This window comes from Dryobates pubescens, chromosome 3 (genome assembly GCF_014839835.1).
Source record: "Dryobates pubescens isolate bDryPub1 chromosome 3, bDryPub1.pri, whole genome shotgun sequence".
Taxonomy (NCBI): domain Eukaryota; kingdom Metazoa; phylum Chordata; class Aves; order Piciformes; family Picidae; genus Dryobates; species Dryobates pubescens.
Window position 1 is genome coordinate 35256279 of NC_071614.1, and position 24861 is coordinate 35281139.

The 24861-nt window shown below is 41.2% G+C and overlaps 1 protein-coding gene across 6 annotated transcripts; it reads left to right on the forward strand.

The window, feature by feature from the left end:
• The first annotated feature begins 1346 nt into the window (after positions 1–1346).
• Positions 1347–22916, forward strand: CILK1 (ciliogenesis associated kinase 1). 6 transcript variants are annotated; one of them, XM_054179959.1, is made up of 15 exons: positions 1347–1580; positions 2029–2114; positions 4039–4291; positions 6643–6697; positions 8754–8875; positions 11110–11189; positions 11707–11839; positions 12283–12454; positions 12987–13154; positions 15837–16133; positions 17324–17508; positions 18138–18295; positions 19674–19802; positions 21131–21244; positions 21662–22916. In XM_054179959.1, the coding sequence occupies exons 3-15, from the start codon at positions 4191–4193 to the stop codon at positions 21814–21816; spliced, it is 1869 nt and encodes a 622-aa protein (XP_054035934.1). In that variant the 5' UTR covers positions 1347–1580; positions 2029–2114; positions 4039–4190; the 3' UTR covers positions 21817–22916. The 6 variants fall into 6 exon arrangements, with proteins under 6 accessions (XP_054035934.1, XP_054035936.1, XP_054035933.1 ...); XM_054179961.1 differs by having other exon boundaries at positions 4112–4291; XM_054179958.1 differs by lacking the exon at positions 2029–2114.
• Positions 22917–24861: the final 1945 nt, after the last annotated feature.

The following is a 24861-nucleotide window of genomic DNA, read 5'->3' on the forward strand; positions in this document are numbered from 1 at the left end:
TCAGTAAGCTTGGAGTGCTCCTTCTGGCTTCACTAAGTCATGCAAGTCCCTAGGGGGAAATTTGACTCTTTCATTGACTCTTTCATTTTTCTGTTTTATTTATTTATTCAAGAAATTTAAAATTTTCAAAGATTAGCCTCAATTCAGATGTGGGGAGTCGGGGCATCTGGAGCTTTTGGGGATTTCCTTCGCACTGTCTTTAATGAACGCATGTTAAATACGTTAAACAATGTGAGAAATTGTAATATTTGGCTTTCGCAAGGGGAATTGCTGGGGACTGTGGGGTTCGATCTTCGGGCTGATTGGTTGGTCGTAGTCTGTTGTGTGGGATGTGTATTGCGAGAGAAAGGTGAGGCTGAGATGTCTGAAGACTGGCCAGGTCAAAAGTGCAAGTTTTGTCCCAGCCCTGATGGAGAGGGGTGCTTGGGAAATGTAAAGGGATTTGTGGAGATATGTATGAAAATGTATGCTTGATGTCTATATAAGCTCATGTTGTTATGGTGCACCTCTAGCAAACCTGCTATGTGCCCAGCACTGGTTTTGCCTTTATTTTATAATAAACTGGTTGTAAAATTTAGCAGTGAGCTCGTTTCTCACAATAATATGTTAAATCTTGTGAAATAACAGTATTGCACTGCAGGGTTCACTGATGTAAAATCCTCCCCCAGGGGAGGAGCTGAGCGTGGCAGTTCCTGGATTGTGCCACCACCTCACCCTGCCATGCAAATGCTGTGAAGTAACTCTGTGCTTTACTTTTAAAACTGTAATGGACACGGTGAAAAAGAAACTAAGACTTACGCAATTGGGTATGATGATCGATTGCTCAGGGCCAAAGTTTTAGCTCCTGTATACCTTTCTCTGCCTCCTCCCCGCCCCACCTTGGCTTGACCATATAGACAGCTTCTGATGAAGATGATGAAAACTAAAAACTCCAGAGGCAGCGGCTGAAGTATCCGTATTCTTGCAGTGTGTTCACATTTTGGCATTTTCGCGTTCCAGTTTTGTTGTGTAACCGCCCTCGAGGATGTGAGAGAGGCCAGTCATCGGGGGACTGTTAATATTTTTTTAATGACGTTTTAAAACCCAGCTCAGCCATAATCCCTTCTCTGGTAGTGGTACTGCCGAGATGCTCCCAGCCTCCTGTCTCGCCCCGCGACAACTGGCAGTTTGTGTATGTGAGACCCCTAAACCCCTCCCCGGGGCTGAGACCGCGCCTGCCAAGCCCGCGGACCTTCGCTGTAACCGGCCAGGCGGCGCGGCGGGGCCGCGGCGTTTGTTTACGGTTCGCCCGGCCGCTGTCGTGGGGCGTGATCCCCCCGCGCGGAGCCCCGCCGTTAGTCGGGCGGGGAGCGGCCGGGGAGGGGGCGCGGCGGGTCGCGCCATGGGCTCGGTGACCGGCGGCGCCCTGAGCGAGGCCCGCGGCCGCCTTGGGCCGCAGCTCGTCCAAGGCAGTGCGGGCTGAGCGAGGGGGCCGCGGTGGCAGCCGCCGGGGGCTGCGGAGCCCCAGTGTCGCCATTAGGGGCCTCTCGCACCTCTTTCGCAGCCCGGGCCTTGGCCGGAGGAGGGAAAACCTGTACGCGGTGAGTACCGCCGTGGCACGGCGATGACCGCGGGGGCATCCGCTTCTCCTCTTGAGGTTGCTCGCGTATGTCGGGGCCCAGGCGGGAAATCGGTCACCGCCTCGGTGTGAAGGCCTATCGGGAGCTACAGTCTGGCCTGTGGCGGCGGACAGGCACAGGGGCCTGTAGCTCGCCTCCTCGCCATCTCACGAATTGCCCTGGTCTTCCGGTTGCTACGGGGCTAACGCCTGCCACCGCTCCTGCTGCCTTGGTTTGAAGCTCATGGGGAACTCCCAAAGCCTTCGCTTACAAACAGCGGCTGCTGGGGCAACCTCGATTGAAACCCATGGCTTTAAACCGCGCCTTTCTCTCTGCATCCTGTTGCAAGCATGCAACAGTTCCAGGTTGTTGCCAAAATACACAAATTTTAAAAGGCTCTTGCAGATTGTTTATTGTTTGCGTGTTTCAGCGTTGGCCGTTTTCGCTTTCAAGTTCTCGACACTGCAGCCCTTTAAACGGGAGCATATACTTATTTAAAGCATGCATCGCAAAACAGTAAGTTCGAGTTATATTTAAGAGTCAGAAAGTATTCTTGATGTGTTAAATTAAGCTCTCCTTTAAAAGGGATTTGCTGGTCGATTTCTGGGGGGGGGAAATGTTTATAGGTGAGGTAGAGTCTTAACGCAAAATACAGTGAAACATAAGGCTTTTACTTTTTTCTCTATAGTACCTTCAACATAGTTTTGTAGCTTATATTTACATCCTCTAACGAAATGATTTTGCCTAGATTCTAGTTCTAGATTAGAATCAAGTCTGGATTATATATGCTGTCACTCTGCAAACTGTTTGTCAGAGACTTGTGCTTTTTTCAGTGATACCGGTGGGACTGTGTTTAAGTGAAGCAGAATGCGGGTCATGCTTTAGTTCATTGCTAGAGCTGAAGGTGACAGTTACCAGAAGGTGAAAAGGACAGGAAATAAATCTGGCAGAGTAAAATAGATTTTTAAAATCAATTTCACTGTGAATCAGTGAATTTCCATACAAAGTCACAGTTAGTTCAGCCATCCACCTAACACCACCACGGCCATTTAACCATGTCCTGAAATGCCATGTCTACACATTTTTATGACACCTCTAGGGGTGGTGACTTCACTGCCTCCCTGAGCAATCTTCCAATGCCTGACTACTCTTTCAGTAAAGAAATGTTTCATAATATCCAACATAAACCTCCACTGGCACAACCTAAGGCTGTTTCTTCTTCTGTCACTTGTTACTTGGCAGAAGAGACCAACACCCACCTCCTCAACCTTCTTTCAGGTAGTTGTAGAGAGTGATAAGATCTGCCTTCAGCCTCTCCACAATCTCTTGGAAGGGGACATGTGAATGGTACACCAGCTGCAGCATAATGGTCCACGAATTGTGAGCCATCGCATCTGTTCTGATTACAATTTGAGAACTCTCTCATTAGCAGAGTATGTGCTGAAAAGTCCCATCTGTTTCTATCTGAAGTTATTGTATAAGATGATTTGTTTGTATACTAATAAATAATACATTCTCAGACTACAAGACCATGCATGGTTTTGTCGTTGTTTGAAATTTTCAGCACATATCTGAATGAAGGCCTGGGAGCCAAAGCTTCTGAGTTGCCATCCAGTTATTTACCAGGTAACACTGATGCAGAACATTATCTAAACATAGCTTGACACTAGGCAGGTGCACAACCTGAAAAACCAGCCAAAAAGAAACTGATACTCCAGAGTGCTGTTCTTCTGGACAGGCTCTGTGTTCCTTGACAAGCGGTACAAAATATGGAATTAGGCCTCTAATTTAAGGTACTCAGTTTTGGTTCCCTGTAGTAAGTATTTGAAATGGGTAGTATGAGAAATGGGTAGTGGTAGAGGGCAATTCCTCCTGCCTGTCTGAGACATCACCCGGTGTGTTTGATATAGCCAGTACTTCTAGAGACTGATCCATGTTTTGGGCTACTGTAGTGAAATTAATTTGGTCTTACCTGACATGAATATAATATTCTTTCTCCAAAGATTGTTTAAAGGAATACATATGGCTATATGTCTAACATAAGACCTTATGGAAAGTCAGGAAATTGTTTTGTGAAATGGTCACTTGCATATCTGATAATTTGGCTAGAGCAGTTTTCCTTCTGTCTTACTGTAATGCTTCACTTTTCTGGTAGCAACCTGTTTTCTCCAAGCTATGAGACTGTGTCTTCTGCTTTTAGCAGTGGCTTCTCCCATTAAGGCTACCTGCAAGCTTGCTGTAAAGTACCTCTAGGTTTTAGTGTTAAGAGTGGATTTGGGGAACATACCCTGTCACCTGCAGTCTGGAATCTGGTGAGCGACCAAGACAAGGGTTTGTCCAAAGCTTGCATGGAGTATCTCTTGGAGGAGAACGGAGTCTGTAAAACAAGTCATCTTGGAAGGGTGTAGAAATCAAATGGATTATGTTCTGTGCTTTTCAGACCAAAGTCTTGAAAACATGATTCCTGCAACTGTTGACACTGTCCTGAGTGCTCTATATTTATGCTGCCACAGAAAGAACTGGTTACACTCGGAGAAGAAACACAGGAAACACTAAGGACTGAAATGCACTTGCAGCTAAAGTATCCTCATCATGAATAGGTACACAACTATCAGACAGCTTGGTGATGGGACCTATGGCTCTGTCCTCCTAGGGAGAAGCATTGAATCTGGAGAGTTAATAGCCATTAAAAAGTAAGTACTATCATTTGTTACTTAACAGTGGATGGCACACGCTTTTCCTTTACATGGTCCATCTCACTTGGTTGTGCTTGTTTGAATACACACATTCCACACAACATTGGTATTTAAAGTTGCTTGGGGCAGCATGCAAAGCCTTCTATGCTGCAAAACTCCACCAGAAGATAAAGAAGGTTCAAGGGTTGCTGTAACCGATCTGCTACTATGCAGAGTCAAACATGTATTATGTATATCATTTAGAATATTCTGCAAATTTGCTTTGGAGTCTGCAGCCCCTGCCCTGTTGCTTACATGGAACATCCATTTCATGGTTTGACATTTAATATTAATATTGAAGTGATAATTAATACAATGGATCTCATTTGTCCATTTTCCATATCTTTATATGCTGTTACATATTAGTCTGTTCAGCTTAGTGTTTTCTTAAAATTCCTTGAGAAATCCAGTTCATTTTCTTTGCTGCTTCAGCAGTGACCTCAGTTTGTAAATGACTTGTTTGTCCTAGTTGTAGCGAGAGACAGTGATGAAGTATTGCAGGCTCCTTCCTGAAATTCCAGCTGTGACCCAGGGACATATTTGTCAAAAGAGCTTTCAATACAATGCTGTTTTGTGTGAATAGTCGATAGCTAGATTTAGCAGCTTTCTAAATTCTCTGTGCTGAGAGTATTTCTCTTGTATCAAATCTTATCAGAGGTGTCTTTGATTTTCCTTTTGCAACACGGTAGAAACCAGAAATTTTGGAACAAAACCAGAAGATGGTGCTGTCTTAGCTTACACATTAATGCCTGTCTGTTACTAACACCAGAAATTAGCACAAGACAGTAACTGCAAAAGCGTTACAAAACAAAATAAAATAAAATTGACACCCCTTCACAAAATGAAGTGCTTGTAGTTCTTAAAGTATTCTAATGATGACAGCTGATTTCAAACTGTAAACCTGCTATAATGACAAGTAATACTGACTTATTATTAAAGTCTGACAAAGACTTAACTCTTCCAAAGGTTCCCAACTCCCTCTGAAATCCAGGCTTGAAGCAGTTGGGTATTTTTCTAAGTTTAATCCATGCTCTTCCGTGTGTCTGTGTGTGCATGTGAGCCTTTGTCCTGTTGGACCTAAAGCATGGAGTTGTGTGTGAAAGAACTGAGTCATCATCAAAATGCGTATGAACAAATAGGACCATATATTACAAACAAATCCTATGTTCAGGATTATGTGCTGGTTTAGGAGAGAACAGATCTACCATACAGTTTGTTTCTGTTAGAGCAGAGTCGCTTACAGCCTTGAAAGGAAGGGCAGAATTCAAAAAGCAGTTGGCATGGTAGGTGTGACTCATAAGGGAGAGAGAAACATGGGGAGTATTGGCAGCGGAGATTGGAATCAATACAGCTGATCAGTATGATCTAGTATCGTTCCTTTATTGTTCCAGTATTGCAGGCCTATGGCGCAGGCCTATGGTGAGAGTACAGCACAGTAAAGCATGGAAGAAGAAGGGATAGGAAAGGCAGAAGTGCGTAGCAAGGGAACTTCTACACCTTATATAAACTCGGAGTGCCTTGTTGGCATGGACTCATTGGTTCCCTATGAGTGACCACACATCACACTATTATAGATTATTGGTCCAACTACTGATGACACACAAGGTTTGTTGATGCAGGTGCATGTCCTGTTGTCCCAAGATAACTTGCTGTGTTTATAGCTACCAGTGCCTTGCTTTAGTTACATGCTGCAAGACAGCGCTGTTTTGGTACGCTGATAACTGGCTCTGTACTTATGCTGAGCATGGCCTACCACCATGTCAGGCTCTAGGCCTGCACTGCCAGATTGCTCACACCGCTTGTTGCTGGCATTGCCACAGGGGAGCATTGGATGATGAAGAATGAAGAACTACAACTTGGAGGGAAAAGATATTAAAACTACAGAGAAATCAAAACAGAGAAGAGGAGCAAGAAGAATTATAAGATTTGGGACCTAGTGAAGTGATTGAATTGGGTCTTCACTGGCTTTGCTTCAGAACAGTCTAAGCTGTTCATAAGTGTCATAACCCTTGTCCTTTTTACAAGTAAGGCTCCATCACATTGTGTACTGGAAAGAAAAAGCGTGCCACTACTCGTCGAATGCGCTGAAATTTTTGCAGCAAAACATACAATTTTGTGTAATAGCATAAACTTCTGAGTTGTATTAGAGTGTACTTTGTCTAGAGATTTATTATTTTTTTCACAAAGGAGATAACACTTTATATTTTGATGGAAGAACTGAATTGTTAAGGTGTAGTGATAATTACAGGTCTAAGACCAGCTGATAGTGAACATGCATTAATCATTTTTTTTACCTTCTAATACTGTAGAATGAAGAGAAAGTTTTATTCCTGGGAAGAATGCATGAATCTTCGAGAGGTTAAGGTACTTGTTTCATTCTATATCTGACTTTATCATGGAGTCATAGAATGGTTTGGGTTGGAAGAGACCTTCAAAGGTCATCTAGTCCATCCTCCCTTAAGTAAGCAGAGACATCCTCCACTAGGTCAGGTTGTTCAGAGCCCTGTTGATCTCTGAGGGATGGGGCCTCAACTATCTTCCTGGGCAACCTGTGCCAGTGTTCCACCAGCCGCATGGTAAAGAACTTGAAGCTAACATCCAGTCTAAAACTGCTCTTCTCTAATTTAAAACCATCACTGCAAGCCTTTGTAAATAGTCCCTCTCCAGCCTTCTTGTAGGCCCCATTCAGGTACTGGAAGGCCACTGTTAGGTATCTCTGGAGCCGGCTTCTCCAGGCTGAACAGCTACACCTCTCCCAGCTTGACCTCATAGGAGGGGTGTTCCAGCCCCCTACTCATTTTCATGGCTCTCCTCTGGACCCCCTCCATCGGGTTCATGTCCTTCCTGTGTTGAGAACTCTAGAGCTGGACACAGTACGCAAGTGAGGTCTTACCAGACCAAAGTGGCAGAATCACCTCACTTGATCTGCTGTCCAGGCTTCTTTTGATGCAGCCCAGGATGTGACTAGCCTTCTGGGCTGCAAGAGCACACCATTGTCTTATGTCCAGCTTCTCATCCACCAGTACCCCCAAGTCCTCTTCTGCAGGAGTGCTTTCAATTTCATCATCCCGTAGTCTGTATTGATACCTAGGATTGCCCCAGCCTAGGTGCAGGACCTTACTAACATCAAATTTTTTCCACTTTTTTTTATCAAAAGCTTCCCCCAATATGTGTGGTGACATACGACATTAACAGTTCTCTTTCCTGGTGCTGCATTCAAACAAGGTGTCTGTAGTCATGTTAATTCTTCCTAAGATTCTGTAGCTCTACAAAAAATCATTCGGTTGTACAGAGCTGCTTCCTCTTTGCAGTGAGTGGTGTGTGAGTGAACAAGCACAAAACTGGAGCTGATTTGTGTTTGTTTTTCAGAGCTTGAGAACTCATGCCCATTGCACGAGTCCTTACTATCACTGTTGCAAACATACAGTAAACGTAGGTCACTTTTCTTATAGTAGCATGTGTTAGTGCTGTGTTGCTACAACAGAAATGTGGAATGCACTGAAAATCTAAAGGAAGGGTGAAGACACAAGTATGAAATTAGTTCATTTCTTCATAGCAGCTTGTATGGGTCTATGTTCTGTTTTTCTGACAAAACCAGTGTTGATAACACAGGGATGTGGTAGTTACTGCTGAGCAGTGCTTGCACAACCTCAAGCCTTTTCTGCGCTCACACTACCCTGTCAGCCAGTAGGCTGAGACTGGGCAAGAGACTGGGTGGAGACACAGGTAGAGCAGCTAACCCCAGGAAATCCATGGGAAATCCCATAGGATACTTGGCTCAGCAATAACAGCTGGGAGAAGAATGAGGAAGGGGAGGAAGTTTGGAGTGATGATGTTTGTCTTCCTGAGTAACTGTTATTCATGATGGAGCTCTTGTCCTGGAGATGGCTGAACTGCCAATGGGAAGCAGTGAATGAATTCCTTGTTTTGCTTTGCCTGTGTGTGTAGCTTTTGTTTCACCTATTAAACTGTCTTTAACTCACTTTCTACCCTTCCAGTTCTCTCCCCATCCCACTGAGGAGCATGAATGAGCTCAGCTTCTCACCAGGGTTCATCCACAATACCAGGGAAGAATTTCCATGGTTATATATGTATAGTCCTGAATCTAACCTGGCTATTGCCAGTACAAATATAAGAAGAGTATGAATTCTGCCAGGTGACCTATGGAGAAAAAGGGATTGTTTTGGTGCCTGCTGTGGTGCCAGATAGCTGGCTTCTGAATGTCTAGCACATTTAATTGATGTGTGTACTATATACGTGGGTTGTAGTATTTGGAGATCTGGTCTTCATTCTCAGAGCTGTCTGATTATATAAAATATTGAAGAGTTCTTAAAGCCAAGTCTTTTGCATCAGTGATACTTTCATCTTTTTCACTAGAGTAAGACCCTTGTAAAATCCTATTTGCATTTTCTGTTTCTAGTCTTTGAAGAAATTAAACCATGCCAATGTAGTAAAGTTGAAAGAAGTTATCAGGGAAAATGATCATCTGTATTTTGTGTTTGAGTACATGAAGGAAAATCTTTATCAGCTAATGAAAGAAAGGTATGTAATGGCATTACCCATTCCTGATATATATTAATGTCTTGTGTAATGTGCTTTTAGCACCCTTGTTAATTGACTTTTGATCATTTGTTTAGGGATAGATCACTATGGCTTACAGCTGTGTGCTGCAGTAGGAGCTGTGGCTCTTACTGAGCGTATTTCAGAAAGTTTAGTGAGAATTTCCAGTGTTCCTTCCCAGATTAGCCTGGCAGATAAGCAAAACTCTGTTTTGAGAGTTAGGAACTGTAGACTTCACAGCTCTTACACTGAGGTGTTGTTCCTTTCTAGAGAAGCACTCCATCCAGCAGTGCTTTCTCTAATAATTAGTGTTATTACCACCTCTTCTCTTACAGCTTCCTTAAATGTATGAAAAAATTAAGAGAATGATTTAAATACTAATTGTGAAAGCTCAGTTTCTGGATCGCTTCTAGAGGTTGTGGTTTTCCTTTTAATTTGAACTGACATTTCCAAGGACTACCTATTTTGTCAGCATTCTCAAAAAATCTAGGTTTTTCATATTTGCTGGAGTATTATTAAACTGCTCATTTTAGCCTTTGGGCCATGATGGTGTCCTCCAGAGAATAATTTGGTGCGAAATAGCTCACATCTTTGAATTGCTGTCTGAGGAGGCCATTTTCTCTCCATGGACCATAGATGCAGCCTGGGAGATGATGGTAATCTTACTTGATTTAATAAAATAAGGTTTTTGTTACAGCATTTCTCTCTGAATACTACATAAAATACCTTTTTAAGAATGAAAACACTACTTAAGCATGCACAGGTATAGGACAACTTCATCTGAGTTTGTTACATATGTATGGCTGCTGGTTGTTAAATATATGGAATGATGAACCTTGAGAAAACAGTTCAAGTGCATAACATACCAACCAGTTATCTTCAGGAATTTCTTAAAAATGCTTGATATATCCTACCTCCTTAGGAAAACAAAATGGGCAGATGCCTTTTTGTGATAATTAGTGTGCTACTAATCATACTCTCTACAGTTTAGCTAGGTCCTGGACTAGTTAGACATTGTATAAATCGGGCCTTTAAGAATGTGATTTATTTCCTTAAGTCTTAGTTAAAAGTCTAGTTAAAAAGTCTAATAGTTAAAAGTCTAAGCTAAGCCTTACTCAAAAGTACTGTAGAGGAAACATGATTCTATTTCTGCTGTAATTAAAAAAATAAGCAAGCAGATATGAAGAGCTGATGGCTTTCAGATTACTATCCCTTACTTATCTTCCACCTGGGTGGGGAGCAGGCTATGACTGGTAGTCTAAAAACAATCAAAAGAGACTTTTGTGCCTTGGGCCGGGTGGTGAGGAATTCAGGGGCGCAGGTTATCTTTTTGTCTCTTCTCCCAGTTGCAGGCAGTGACAGGGGAATAAACAGATGAATTCAGTCTGTTAATACATGACTCCATAGCTGGAGCCACCATAACAATTTTGGCTTCTTTGACAACGGGTTAGTATACAGGACACCTGTCGCCACAAATATGTGATGGTCAGCTGGTTTTGAGTTTTGGTTGGGTTTTTTTTAGGGAAATTGAGCTCAGGAAATTAAATAAGGCCCACACCATCCTCTTCATTCATTGTTCATCTCTTTCTGAATAAAATTGTCACTCATTCCACCCCAACCCATCTACGCTGTGTTTGGCATGCATAGGAGGCAGCTGCTACAGAGCTGTTTGATCAGAATCCTCTCTTGGTGAGAGAAGCTGTCATTAAACTGCCTTGCAGGGTGGCTAATCTACTCACCTGAATACTATGAGAAGAGTTTCTTGTTTCCAGTGGTAGCAAATGAGACTGTTTCAGACAACAGAAGAGAAAGAAGGAACAAATCAGCTTTCAGATAATAAGGGAAAGTAAAAGCATGGCTTGTATATTCACTAGAAGACACACCACAGGAAACAGTTCATGAAAAGCACTAAATTAATGCTGTCTTGAGGAGTGTGCCTCATGACCTACAGGTTTGTTAAGGTTTGTTCAGGTTTTGGTGTGCTTTTTTTTCCCTTTTTTAATTTTGTTGTCCTGTATAGCCTTAATGTGATGCCAGTAGTTCTGCAAATACTGTGCAAATTTTATTGGAAAAATAAACTACATGAGAATGCTTAAAATATATCTAGCATTTTTGTTGTCCTTGTTACCTCTTATCTTCAGTTCCTTACATAGCAGAATCTGATGTGTGAACTTAATCATTAATATTTATTTCTTCCTTTTCCTTTTATCCCACAGAAACAAACTGTTTCCTGAGTCTACAGTTAGGAATATTATGTATCAGATCCTGCAAGGGCTTGCGTTTATCCATAAGCATGGTAGGTTATGTTTTAGCTAATTCAAACATTTTGAATTGGAGCAAGATAGACTCTCTGTAAGTTTTTTAATGACTATAATAACAATGACATTACAAACTTTAGTAAACAGAATGAGCAAAAAGCCAGCACTGTATGAGAGATTCCAATTACTGACAGCATTTAGCTTTTACATTTGATACTTTAGTGTGGAGGTTTGCTTTTCTGTAGACTTTCAACACAAGTAGAATGAAATGAACATTTAAGTGGTGCACATTTTTGATAAAGAAGTGTCACTTGAAAGGGAGCTAACCAAATGCTCTGAGTTGTCACATGATGGTCAGCTCACATACTGCTGTTCGCAGCCTGACTGAAAACAGTTGCACTGACCAGCTCTGTCAGTCACATAAGTCTTTGAACTCTGTATTCTGCTAGTCAAGCTTCAACAGTAAGAACTAAAGCAAAACAATCCAGGTAGAAAATAAAGGCTACAGCTGGTGATGGCATTGCAATATAAATCAGTATTTCATTTGAATTTTAGGGTTCTTTCACAGAGACTTGAAACCTGAAAATCTCCTTTGCATGGGACCAGAACTTGTGAAAATAGCAGACTTTGGCTTAGCCCGAGAAATCCGATCTAGACCACCTTACACTGATTATGTATCCACAAGATGGTAAGTGCTAACATCGCTGCATTGTGGGAAAATTACCATCATGCCTTTAAAGAAGTAGTAAATTTGTGCTGAATCTAATACTACTTTTGATGCCTCCTCTTTATGAAACTTTTATTTAAGCTTGGCATAACTTGTAACACTTCAGTTAGTGAAGGACAGTTTACAGACAGCCTCAACACAGGACCAAAGAGGGAACCTGATAAGGCAGGTGGGACATGCTGGAATTGCTGCATGTCAGGAAGGCATAAGAGAGCTTACAAAAGATAAAGTAGATTTTAATTCTTCATTCTAGGGGAAACAAATGAAGTCTGATGTATGGGATAGGAGTTTTTTAAGGGATGCTTGCTCCTAACAGCAATGAGGGAGTAGCTAAACAGTTTTGTATATGTCTACTTGAATGTGTTGATTATTGGGATTTGTTTCTTTTTTTTTTCCCCATGCAGGTACAGGGCTCCTGAAGTTCTTCTGAGATCCACCAGCTATAGTTCCCCAATAGATATTTGGGCTGTTGGCTGTATTATGGCAGAAGTTTACACACTAAGGCCTCTCTTCCCAGGCGCCAGTGAAATTGATACTATATTCAAAATTTGCCAAGTTTTGGGGACACCAAAGAAGGTAGCTAAAGTGACAATCCACATTGCAACACTAGAGCTGCTCTACAGTACAGAATGGCACAGTAGCAGTAAGCATAAGTATGGAATTGATCTCAGAGTAAACTAAATTAAAACTTCCTTTCTCTGAAATAAGCAGTATGTAATTATGCTATAAACTCTTGCATTTAGAGGAGGAAAAATAGACCCCTGAACTTCAAACAAAGTCATTAGTCTGTGATTTCACTGGGCAGAAATTCCTCTTGCATATTGCATGTGAATGTGTGGTTTAAGTGGCTAGAAACTGGAATCGTGGAAAGACTCCTATCTCTTGATGTCATTTGTGATTTTGACTTAATGTGACATAAAGCAAGACTTGCCTCTCACCAGAGGTCTGACCTGAAAATTTCAATTGAAATCTTTAATATAGATAATATCTTTAATATAGAGTTGAGTGGACACCCTCTGTTTCTGATAGGAGAGTATATGTCAGTATGCTTTGGTCACTATATTTTACAGCTGAACTTTCTTTGTGATTGGAAATCTCATTCTTCCAGAACGACTGGCCTGAAGGCTACCAACTTTCAGCCTCCATGAATTTTCACTGGCCTCAATGTGTACCTAACAACCTAAAAACCCTCATACCTAATGCTAGCAGTGAAGCGGTGCAGCTCATGAGGGACATGCTGCAGTGGGACCCCAAAAAGCGGCCGACAGCTAGTCAGGTTTGGTTTTGTTTTCTTTTTCTCACGTCTGCATGTGATGCTTCCTGTCACTGCAAGCCACCTTTTGTAGACAGTTGTTTGCAGTTGCTCAGTGTGCAGTCCTTAGAAGGGAGAAGAGCAAAAGCCAAGACCAACTTGCAAGACAAAGGAGATTAATTCAAAGAGAGTAGTCAGTCTTTTGCAGGCATCAGCTACATGGAATGTGTGCTCAGCGATCAAATGTGTGACTGTAGTGTGTATAAGTAAATCTGAATGAAGTACAATCCAGTCACTGTGAATAGCAGCAGAGCGCAGGTAGGATGTGCAGCTGAAGGCTGTGTTGCTGTTTGTTCCCTGCTATTGATATCACTGAATCACAGCATGGCTGAGATTAGAGTTTCTGGAGGCTATCTGGTCCAGCCACTCTGCCAGTGCTTAGTCACTCATAATAAAAAAGTGTTTCCATATGTTCAGAGGGAACCTCCTGTGTTTCAGTTTGTGCCTATTGCCTCGAGTCCTGTCACTGGGCACCACTGAAGAGCCTGGCTCCATTTTCTTTACGCCTTCTCTTCAAGTATTTGCATACTTCAGTAGGATTCCCCTGGCCATTCTGTTATGCAGGCTGAACACTCCCAGCTCACTTAGTCTTTTCTCATGTGTCAGATGCCCCAGTCCCTTAATCATCTTTGTGGCCTTTGTTGGACTCTCCATTATGTCTGTCTCCTTCTGGGGAAGCCAGAGCTGAACACAGCACTCCAGAGGTAGTCTCACCAGTGCTGAGTAGAGTGCCCTCAACCTACTGGCGGCCCTTGTGCTCATGAAGCTCAGGATACCATTAGCCTTACTTTCAGCAAGGGCATATTGGCAGCTCATGTTCAACTTGGTGCCTACCAAGTTCTTTTCTTTAAAGTTTCTTTCCATGTGATTGACTCCAGCATGGAGTTGTTCCTTCTCAGATGCAGGACTTGATATTTCCCCTTGTTGAACTTGATGGGGTTCCCATCAGCCCATTTCTCCAGCTGGATGAGGTCCCTCTGGATGGCAACATGATCCTTGGGTTTATTAGCCACTCCTACCAGTTTTGTGTCATCAGCAATCTTATCGAGGATGCACTGTGCACCACTGTCATGTTGAGCAGTATTTGCACCAGTATTGACCTCTGGCATACACCAATACCTACTGGCCTACAACCAGACTTCGTTCCACTGGCAGCCACCCTTTGGGTCTGGCTATTCAGCCAGCTTTCAGTCCACTTCACTGTCTGCTCATCCAGCCCAGTGTTGCCTGGATAAACTCATTTATACAGAGCAGTTTGCAGGAGCAGTCTCAGCTCAGCTGCACTGTAGATATGTCCAAACATCCTGTACAGAAGCATAGCACAAGCCACCAGTATTGGACATCTCATGGTCCAGTTGTTGTTGGTAGCCACTTATTTCAGGTACCTATGCTGTAGTGGCAGTACCCAGCTAATGAAATGAACAGGACACTTTTTGAAAAATGTGTGATTGTGGGTTCAAATCTGACTCATCTTCAATATGGCCATAGCTGAGTCTTTGTGATTATATCAGACCTCCAGTACAAGTTGCAGCAAAAAGCTTAAAAGCTGTTGAAGCTCTAAAGCAGTTTAAAATAGATAAAAGAATTCTCAAAGTTAATGAAAAGCAAAAAATACTGGCTACAACTTGGTGTCAGGAGCTATTAACAAATGTTTTACAGTAAGGTACAAATATGATGATGAATCTGAGCTTTTGGAAGCTTTTTTCAGTGAAAGATTTTTGGGAAGGGAAGTTGAGTACTCTTGAAACAGCAAGATTAATTATTTTCTTTACTGACAACTCCTTAATTACATGTAAGATAAGACAAAGGTATTTTTACCACAATGTCTTCCAAAAAAAGAGGTTAATTTTTGTAAGGGATGTACTTTCACTTGATTCAGTCTTGGAATTGGAGCATAGAAGAGACAGGATGTTTGTGGGGTCATTCAAGTCTTGTTGGCTGAATCTTTGAGGACAGATGTGCACACAGACACAGAGATGGCACATAATGTGTAATAGTACAGATGTTTCTATTACCTCGAGCGTGCTTTCAGGACAAGATGTAAGCAGGTGAAGGCATTTATTATGTTATACAGCAAGGTTATATAGTCTATCAGAAGGCACATGTCACATCTCAATTGGTCATTTTCTACTGGCATGTGTGTAATTAAGGCATACAATAGGTCAAAATAACAAAACAATATTTTAACACATCCAACCAGATTCTGCCCAGCTTCTCTCCTTCAGTTACAAGTTGTTTACATTACCCTCAGAGTCAAAGACAAAACATAGCCCTCTCTAATTCGAGCAAAGGCAAATCTTCCCTATAGTCTTCCAAAGCTATCTGAAAACAGCCCTTCTCCTACAATAATGAAACATGCCTCTAGATGTCATATACATGATTAAGTACCTTGCTTCTGCAGAACCTTTTCCTTTTGTACAAGTCCACAGGGGATTTGATAACTTGCTATCTGTTGAAACTTTGCTGCTGTTGCGGCATTGTTCTGAAGTGAATTGTGCTCATTCGAATCTAGTGTTGAGAGATGGGTCTTCTGCTGTTTCTTGCCCCAGAAAAAAGGAAATCAAATTTGTACTGTCTCTTAGGGCTCAGATAAGTTAAAAACTTTGGTTTCCTAAGTTGGGTCCTAACATCTTCATTATGTTCTAGGCACTTCGGTATCCATACTTCCAGGTCGGGCATGCCCTGGGCATTCAGGAACTGGGGAAACAAAAGGAACTGCATAATAAATCGTCTTCGCATATTAAGCCTGTCCCTCCAGCCCAACCTCCTCCAAAACCTCACGCTCGCATTTCATCAAGGCCTTTTCAACAAAGCCAGCCCTCTCAGCACTTGGTGTACCTGCACAAGACAGACAACTCGGGGGTCGAGCACAGTAACTACCTACAGGAGGACAAGTCTAAACAGGTTCTTTTGCCAGCAATTCACAATAAGATTCCTCAGCAGGTAAAAGTCCATCTAGCATAGGATATGCTTCCTGATAGATTGCCTTATTTTTTTTCCACTAATTTTGCTTCTTTTTCTTGTTCTCATTCAAGGTTCTTGTAATTTACTGAAAGGACAAGAAATGGGAGTAGTTAGAACTTTCTGGTAGAAACTGGATGTTACTCTGTTGAAATCTAAATCAAACCGCTGTAAAACAAGCAGGTCATTTACTCATTTCAGAGACATTTTAGGGTTTCTGTTGTTGTAAAGCAACACTTAAAGAATGACATTGTGATTTCATAGGAGTAAAAAGAATGTACAGTGGTCAGAATATTAATGGGATTGATGCCAGAGAGAAAAGTATTAAGCTAAATAGTATAGAAATGAGGGGGAGGAGGGCTATTGCTTTCATCCATTTAAGGAGGTTGATATGACTGAGAGTCCCTTTGAGGTTCTGTACTAGCCATGGGAAACAACAAATTCTTGCAGCATTAAGAACTTACCATTTCTATTGATGATACAAGAGGACAGACAGTGAGACTGTGTGAATGCTGCTGCCATGAGATCAATCTCAAATAGGGTCCATACTGGCCATGCACAGTCACACAAGGTTGAAATGTACTGATGAGCCTAAATGGCTGAAAAGACAAATTTGTACCTCTGCAGTCCTGCAAAAAAAAAAAAGGGCATTTTAAAAAATGTCTAGGCACAGGCTTCTGGAAACATCAATGTGCATGCAGTTCTGTACCCTCAAGATTGGCCAAGAAATAAAAATGGAGTGTAAGATAATTGCTTAAAAGGTTTATAATGAAATGGTTTTGAGAGCTAAGAAATTTGCTCTCAGTTCAAGTGACCTTATTACAAAATGAAATTTCTTACATGATGAGGCTTCATCCCTGGAGACATTCAGGGTCATGCTTGATGGAGCTCTGAACGACTTGATCAAGTTGGAGATGTTTACTGCATGGGGTTTGGACTAGATGACTAGAGGTCCCTTTCAATCCAGTGCCTTCTATGATTATATGAGTCTATGAAATGTAAAAGATACATAATAACATCTACATAGGCTTAAGAATGTGTTCTTACCATGTTTGATGAAAGATTCAGGATTCTGCTGTTAAAGCTCTACTTACAACTACTACTCTCTGAAACAGCAAAAAAACGTCCTCTTTGTTACCGTCACCAAGTTTTCTTACCAATCTTTATAACAGAAAACGTCTGCTGGGACTGAGAATATAAATGGTGAACTTAAACCAAAGACTAGGCGAAGATGGGGACATCTTGCTAGAACAGCAAAGAATTCTGAAGACTGGAATGATGTGGATGACCTTGATTTTAACTCTTCTGTCACAAGGGTGGACTTGAAAAACAAGAAGAGGCAGAGTGATGAAACTCTTTGTAGGAAAGTTGTTTTCTTTTATGTCCATGTGCTTCACCTCCTTTTTCATAATGTTGCTCTTTATGCTTTCTGTGGATCTAGAAACATAAAGGTATATGCAGGCTGATGAAAGGACATGCAGCTTGTTTCTCTCCTCTTTGCCTTGGCTGCATGTTGAATGTTGACCTTTGAATTGCAACACATATTGTGATAGATAGTGCACTCTTCAATACAATTCCTCGTTCATTTTTGTCCACTGAAAATGATGCTTTGCTGAAGTCTTTCCAAGCTACTTTTGGAAAATGTGCTTTGACATACAAATCATTTTGACATATTCTATACATAAAATAAACTCTTTTGGGTGATTCTAAGCTGAAGTTTCCATGGATCATACACAGCAGAGAAGAAGTTAACTGAACAATTTACAAATACTTTAAAAGTAGTAGTTAAGGGAACCAGAAGTGCAGATCTGATTTTCAGGGGCGCTTGCATGGCCTCAGGCTGAAAACATTCCCTGTTGTCTGTATGTTTACACTGTAGCAAACACAGTATGAGGAAATGATTCCTGGAGATGGGATGGACATGAGAAGGCTAACTGTGGATAAACACATGCTATAAGAATTGGACTAAATGTAGCAATTTTGGGGTTGTAGATTTGAAAGCATTTTGGACCTGAGGCCTTTGGATGCCATAGGCTCTGGCAACAGTGCACCTTCCCACGCACCCTTTCCACGGCAGGACACTCCCACACTGCGAGTTTCTGCAGCAAAGCAGCACTACTTGAGGCATTCCAGATACCTACCTGGTGAGTAAAAAGTACTTCTTTCTTTTTCTTCCTGTAATTCCAATGGCAGTATGAAATAGTAATTGGTGCATAAGGCTTTATCCTTTGAGCTTGTGGAGGAGAAGCCTACTGCTTAAAGAACATGAGAAGAGCAAGAGCTCTGCTAGTGTAGATGGCCATGATACAAACTATGTTCTTGGAATCTAGCCATTGAGATAAACACTGCTTATAAGAAAGGACAAGATTGTCAGTACCTCTTCATCCTGAGGGATACTCTTTTATACTTAGAAGTGTGTTAGAAGATGTCTGTTAATATGCCAAGCTGTTCCCTGTTTCCCTAAAGGTAAGACTGGTTCTCCAGACTGGAAAAGAAAGTGCCCTAGGTTTATCTTGTGACTATGTAGTATCATGAACAACAGAAACTAAGTATTAGTGGTAATATCTTTTGCTGTAGATTGGAGTTAAATAGAATGCAAATCCATGTCTCTATGGAGGAAGCATGCCTGTCTTCATGTTAACCTCTGCTATACAGAGACCAGCACTGGAGCAGAGTGAAATACAGAAGGTGAACAGCATGTCTGCCTTTGTTTAAAATGAGCTGAATATTAATGTATCCTCTTCCATAATTTCTGTTCACAAAAGCAGTGTTAGCTGTTCACTTGTAGTACTAATACTTAAAAATTATGTATGTAAACTGGAAGGTATTGTGACTCAAGTCTTTTTTTCCTGAAACCATTAATTTAAATGACTTTCAAATTGGATCACTGAAGTAGAGTTTTGGTAGATAGGAGTTGTGTTACTGGAGCAGGTTGTGAGACACATTGCTCCCAAGCCTGCTTTTGCTGATTGTGAACACAACCTTCGTGCTACATACTCTGCTTAAATATAGGATGTATATGAAATACAAGTAATGTGTGACACATGGACTCTACTGCAAACTGTTTGCAAACTGTGGTTTCAGTAGAGAGACCAAAGAAGAGTACAATGCTATGAGAAACGTAATCTCCCATTATGTACTCTCAGATTATCTTGTCACTGCTTGGCTACAAGTTGTAAAATGTTGTTTCATATGAAGCATGGCCTTAATTTACTTAGCACAGTTCTGTACCCTTCTATGAGTTGAGAATATTTGCAGCCTTGAGGTAAGACTCCTGTCCATAAGGAGCCATTGATACTAGAGGAACCACTCACATCTTGCAGGATTAGGGACTATGATTTATTGTAGCATTCCTGTATGAGAGGATGGGAGGTAACCCAGAAGCATGTCAAGAGTGAAAAGGTTTCAGTGACATTCCCTGAACCAGACACCTGCTCTGAGACTGTGCTTCAGGTGGAACAAATGCAGGCCTGTGGACCAACAGAGATTTGAAGCGTGGCAATTTTTGCATTTTTGTAATAGGACTAAGCACAAGGAACAGCACGGTCCCTGCTTCAAACAAAGAGTCTGTTCCCTCTAACTCCTGGCCCAGTTCTGGTTTGCCTGGGAAAGCTTCCGGTTTGGAAGGAGATATTAACAGGATGAATTCAGGTAAGAAGCTGTGTTTTACACTCAAGAAAAGATAACAGGTGATGTCTCCACAGTTTCTGGCAGCTGTATTTTGGGCTTACCCATTTCTAATACATTGCCAGCTCCAAAAAGAGTGGTTCCAGTGTTCTTTCTGTCCAAATCAGTTGGGTTCCTTGGATTTGGAGACTGCCTTAAACTGAAGCACAGTACTTTCTTCTAATGAATCCCTGAAAGTCTGTTTTGAAGTACCACATGCATAGAAGGTTGAACAATTTAAGTCTGTTCAACCTGAGGTACTTCATCTTGCCTTCAGTTTCCCACACCAGTTTTCTGTAAGTCGTGCTTTCAGGTTTCCCATTAGCCCAGCCTGGTGCAAAGAGTGCCTGTCCTAGAGGAGGCAGCAGCTCTGAGTTGAACTAGCTGTACACACCACACTTGTTATGTGAGTAAAGCAAATAAAAACTATCAGTTGTCATCATGCCTATTAACTGATGATGTTTAAATAGTGAAATAATTGTAGCTTTAAAGAATCCAGACAAAAAGCACAACTCTGCAGTTTTTCTGCTTCAGGTTTTGAGGGTGTTTGGTGTTTCAAGTATCTAATCCCTATTATTTGAAGTAATTTATTTGTAGATTTTTACATGAAGTTTTACCAGATACACATAAACAGGTTGGTGTTTCTAGATCATATCTATGTATTTCCTCTCTAAGTCTGCCTTGGCTTCAGGTTTTCATGCTACACTTCCGCAGTGCAGTACTTGTTTTGCATTTGTTGTTACGAAAATGTTTGATTGAGAAAACTTGTGTTGAGTTACAGCCTAAAGAAATGTTTTGGGCCATTATAAACTCTGGTTTAAAAAATAAAAACCCTTAGCATTTTGGATGTAATTTAATCAGAACACTCTTCTTTAAAGAGTCCAGATGCAGGATGTTGTAAATGGCTAAGCTACACGAGAACCTTTATATATGTAGGACATGTCTCTTTCCTGGCTTTACTATAGTGTTTTTCCTTCTTTTGCAGCAGCAGAGGGTATCATTAGATTTTTGTCTTTCTACTTACTACCCATTTTCCCACAGTGTGCTTTTTCTGCTACTCTAGAATATTAGAGACTTATGTGTGATGGTTCTGATCTGCACATGCTAACTTTAGTGTCCATCTACACTAGACTGTGTTATTTCTAGTTCCTGTTTCCACAGCTTATCCTACAGGTCATTCACTTCTGTTCCTGCTCATCTTAGGGACACAGCTCGACCTTGAATATGACCCATCAGTGCAAATCTTAGTCATCTCTTCATAGTAAGGGAGACCCATTGTGTTGAGCTCAAGTGTTCCTTGCTGTTTCTTTCAGGGCCCATAGGATCAAGCAATCTAACTGGTGGTTATATCCCTTCATTTCTGAAGAAGGAAGTAGGCTCTGCTGGGCAGAGGGTTCAGTTAGCACCAGTTGTGGATCCATCTTCTAGTAAGTATAGTACTAAAATTGTCTTGGTCCCTCGCTCATTACTCTGGTAATGCTGTGTATATGCAGCACTGAGTACTTGCCTTTGCGTTACTTACTTGGAAATATTTGGCTTACTGGAAGCACAGTTTGCAACCTTGCAGAACTTCCTAGGGAGAAGTTTATGAATACATGTTTTTATCAACAACATAATTCACTGGGACTGGAGAATGGCACAAGAGCTGGCACAGAAATCACACTTATCAGATCAATGACATAAATACTCCCTTGTCTGACCCACTGTTTCACATCAGCAAATCTGTTAAAAAAGGAGCCTTATTTCCTGAAGAATTGAGGATCTGGACTGCATCCACTTGCTGTTCAGTGTGGTCAGCTACTCACAGAACCTTTATGTCATGACACTTTTCTTTTGTCATTTAGATTATGCTTCTCTGAAGTCAGTAAGACCTCATCTTGGACAGCCATCTTTCAGTTCACCTACAAAAAGCACACCAAGGTTAATGTCTTTCCCACCACCAGCTCAGCCAGTCCATGGGCGTGTTGACTGGTCCGCAAAGTACGGTGCTCACCGGTGACACGTGGAAGCACTCTCCGAACCAGTGTGGTTTCCCCAGGAAGTGGTGGCTAACTAAGGAGACAATTTGATACTATTTTATATACCTGTACATTTAAAAGAGGGAGATCTTCTATGAATGAGAGATTTTGAGGGGGGGTTGTACTTTTATTTGTATTAATTTGAATGCAGTCTTGTACCTTTTTGTATAAAGTGGTTTTGTTATATAATTTGGTCCAGTTATTTTCATAGATCTGATACCTTTTGTATATATGGCTTAGGGAGTTCGGCATTTTTATATCAGAAATTTTTATAATGAGCCTTTTTAAAAATCTAACTTTTTGTTTATCAGATTCAACTTTTTTATAAAAGTGAATAATAAAAAAAAGGCAAAATGGTGCAATATTGCAATGGAAGTGCTAAGGAAGGGGCATTCATTAGAGATTTTCTGATGGTTATGTGCTAAATGAGGCTGTGTAATATCGGCGATGCCGCATCTTCATGCCGTGCTTTGGTTGTCCTGTACTCATTTGCTTTGTACTGACATCAAAGGAATGAGTGACTAACAGCCTAAACTCTACTTTGCAGTCATTGAGAGCCTGCTGGAAGTCAGTGACAGGCTTTTTTTCATTATTTATTTTTGCCTTTAAAAGGTTTTTGTTGGACCATTATCCAGCTTTTCAGCTTCGTTCTTTTGCTTTCACCAAATTTGGGGAATCTTCTTGTTTAGTGCAGGGTAAATACCCTTCCATACATCTGTTCTCTGACATTGCTTTTTTGTCCTGCTTCAAAGTTGTTTCTTGGCGTTGTTTGTTATGACAAAGAGTGAGGACCTACCTCTGTTAAATTCTTTTAAATGTTCTAAAGAGAATCAGATTCTATTTCTTATTTTGTTGTTGTGAATATAGATCTGAAGAAATACTTAAGATGGTATTAACAATTATAAAGCTGGTTTCACAGTAACAAAATACTGATACACCAACAGCAGAGTTGGAAGGAGACAGTATCTATGAAGTTGACTTACTTTTCACAACTGTTTTAAATCACTTCTGGAAAAAAAACAATGCAGAGGAAATGAGTCAGTTTAAGACTGCCTTTATTCTTCTTCACTTCAATAGATCTTCACTTCAATAGATCTTCACTTACAATGTAAAGAATATGTCAGCTTCTGTAGATTTGGCCCCCATGTACTACTGGGAAAAAAATGGGACCTTGCCTGATCCTCTTGACAAAAACGTTCTAAAATTGGGTTGATTTCAAAGGAGCTGATGTAGCTTTTTGAAGACCAGTTAAACTCTGTTTATAAGATAAAATGAAGTACCAAGTTTTAGAGAAAATAGCCCTATAATCCAGTTTAAATCTGTGCTGGAAAGGAATGCCAGTCTAGCCATTAGCAAAAGATTCATTCAGATCACAGTCAGCATTTGGCTGCACCTCCTTCTACAAAAGCAAGAGAAAACAGTACTCTGGAGAACACCTTTTATAGCAGCACCACCAAAGCTGAAGTGTGCTGTGAAAATGCATTTTCCTGCAGAAGTGTACAGAAATGCTCACCTTTCTGAGCTCATTCATGAACTGATCAGGCAGATTGTGTATTTGTGAGACTTAAATCCACTCTAAACAGATCAGAGCAGGTATTTTGAAGGAATTGAATGGGTAGTGTGTCAGGGTGACTCCTTCTGTGGGATTTGCTGGCACTGTGGACTGGAGGCTGATAACACACACTGGTCTTTGCAGCACTTCCCATGAAGAACATGGGACTTCAAGGAAACTGTACCCTAGAGCTGGCTGCTGGCTCAGTGCTGTGAGGAGCACTGGCCACTGTTTGCTTTTATGGGTTCAGTTCACAGTGAGACAAAAAAGGAGCAAAAGTGTCTATGCATTGAAAAAAAACATACATGTAAGACTTACACATGCCAAGGACACATTATGTGTCCAGCTACTCTGTTCATGGCAGATACTAACTCCAAACCATACCTAAATGCTTCCAAAGCAGTGGTGCTAGTTCAGAGCAGTAAAATAAAGCAGCCATTGGATTTCTGAAGCACACACTGGTGATGTCTTTGGGTGAGGGGAAAGGGAAATATGTATATTTGTATTAGAAATGGAATGACAGTTGTATCTCATGAGGGAAAAAAAGAACTGTATTTACATCTGGATATAATTTAATTTGTCACTGGATAATTGGGCTCAAGAGGGAACACTCTGAACCTATCCCATGTATGCCTGGACCTAAATAGATAATTAACCAACCTGTTCCATATGTTTAATTCCTACTAGTGGAAACGAGATTAACAAGTCACAAGACCAGGCTGCTGAGACTTGGATTCATTCTACTTAACCACAGGCACCTAAGTGTGAGCTGCTTTGTTTTGACCTGACTTGTTAAACCACTGGTGAGTGAGAATCATCTCCAGAGAAATTTGGCTCACCTGTGAACTTCATAGCCTTCTGGAGATGCCTGTGTCTCTCCACTAAAGGTAGAGACTGCTCCAGATATTTAAAGTAATACAGGATGAATCTGAACTTGGCCTGTAACCTCTGTGAATTTACCAGCCCTGCAGTGTACTTTTTCACTAGCATTCAGGTTTTAGTCAGTCCAGCAAAAAGGAAAATATGTAATATTTGGTTTTGCATATCTCCCCCTTTCCCAGGTTAAAGCCTCTGTTTTGGAAAGAAGTTAATAATCTTGATAAGCAGAATCACTTTTGCTAGTTTTAATTCAGTGCTATGGAAAATCAGCAAAGTGTAATGGCAGCACTTGCAGCCTTTGCTAAAATAAATTCCTACTGAAGTTGGGGAAAGTTCTTTCTGAGTATGGACTGAGTTGACTGAGCTGTGCATTTTACTGTGCTGTCACAGTGTGCAGTACAGATGTGGAAGAGATGTAGGCCTTTATTGTACTGCAGTCTGGATGAGTAGCATATCTGAGAATTTATCCTATGTAACCTACTATTATGTGGTTTAATATTTAGCAGCATCTTTATGCAAAATGGTTTTTAGCATTCTACTGTTTACATTTTCTCAGGCTTATGCATAACATGTAGTAATGACTGCTGGAAAGAAA

Bases quoted from the DNA above. Each gene is read 5' to 3' on its own strand.
- CILK1 (XM_054179959.1), top strand. From the start codon at position 4,191: ATGAATAGGTACACAACTATCAGACAGCTTGGTGATGGGACCTATGGC. The intron at 11,840-12,282 runs GTAAGTGCTAAC...TTCCCCATGCAG, and splicing joins GATTATGTATCCACAAGATG to GTACAGGGCTCCTGAAGTTC. The intron at 21,245-21,661 runs GTAAGTATAGTA...TTTGTCATTTAG, and splicing joins AGTTGTGGATCCATCTTCTA to ATTATGCTTCTCTGAAGTCA.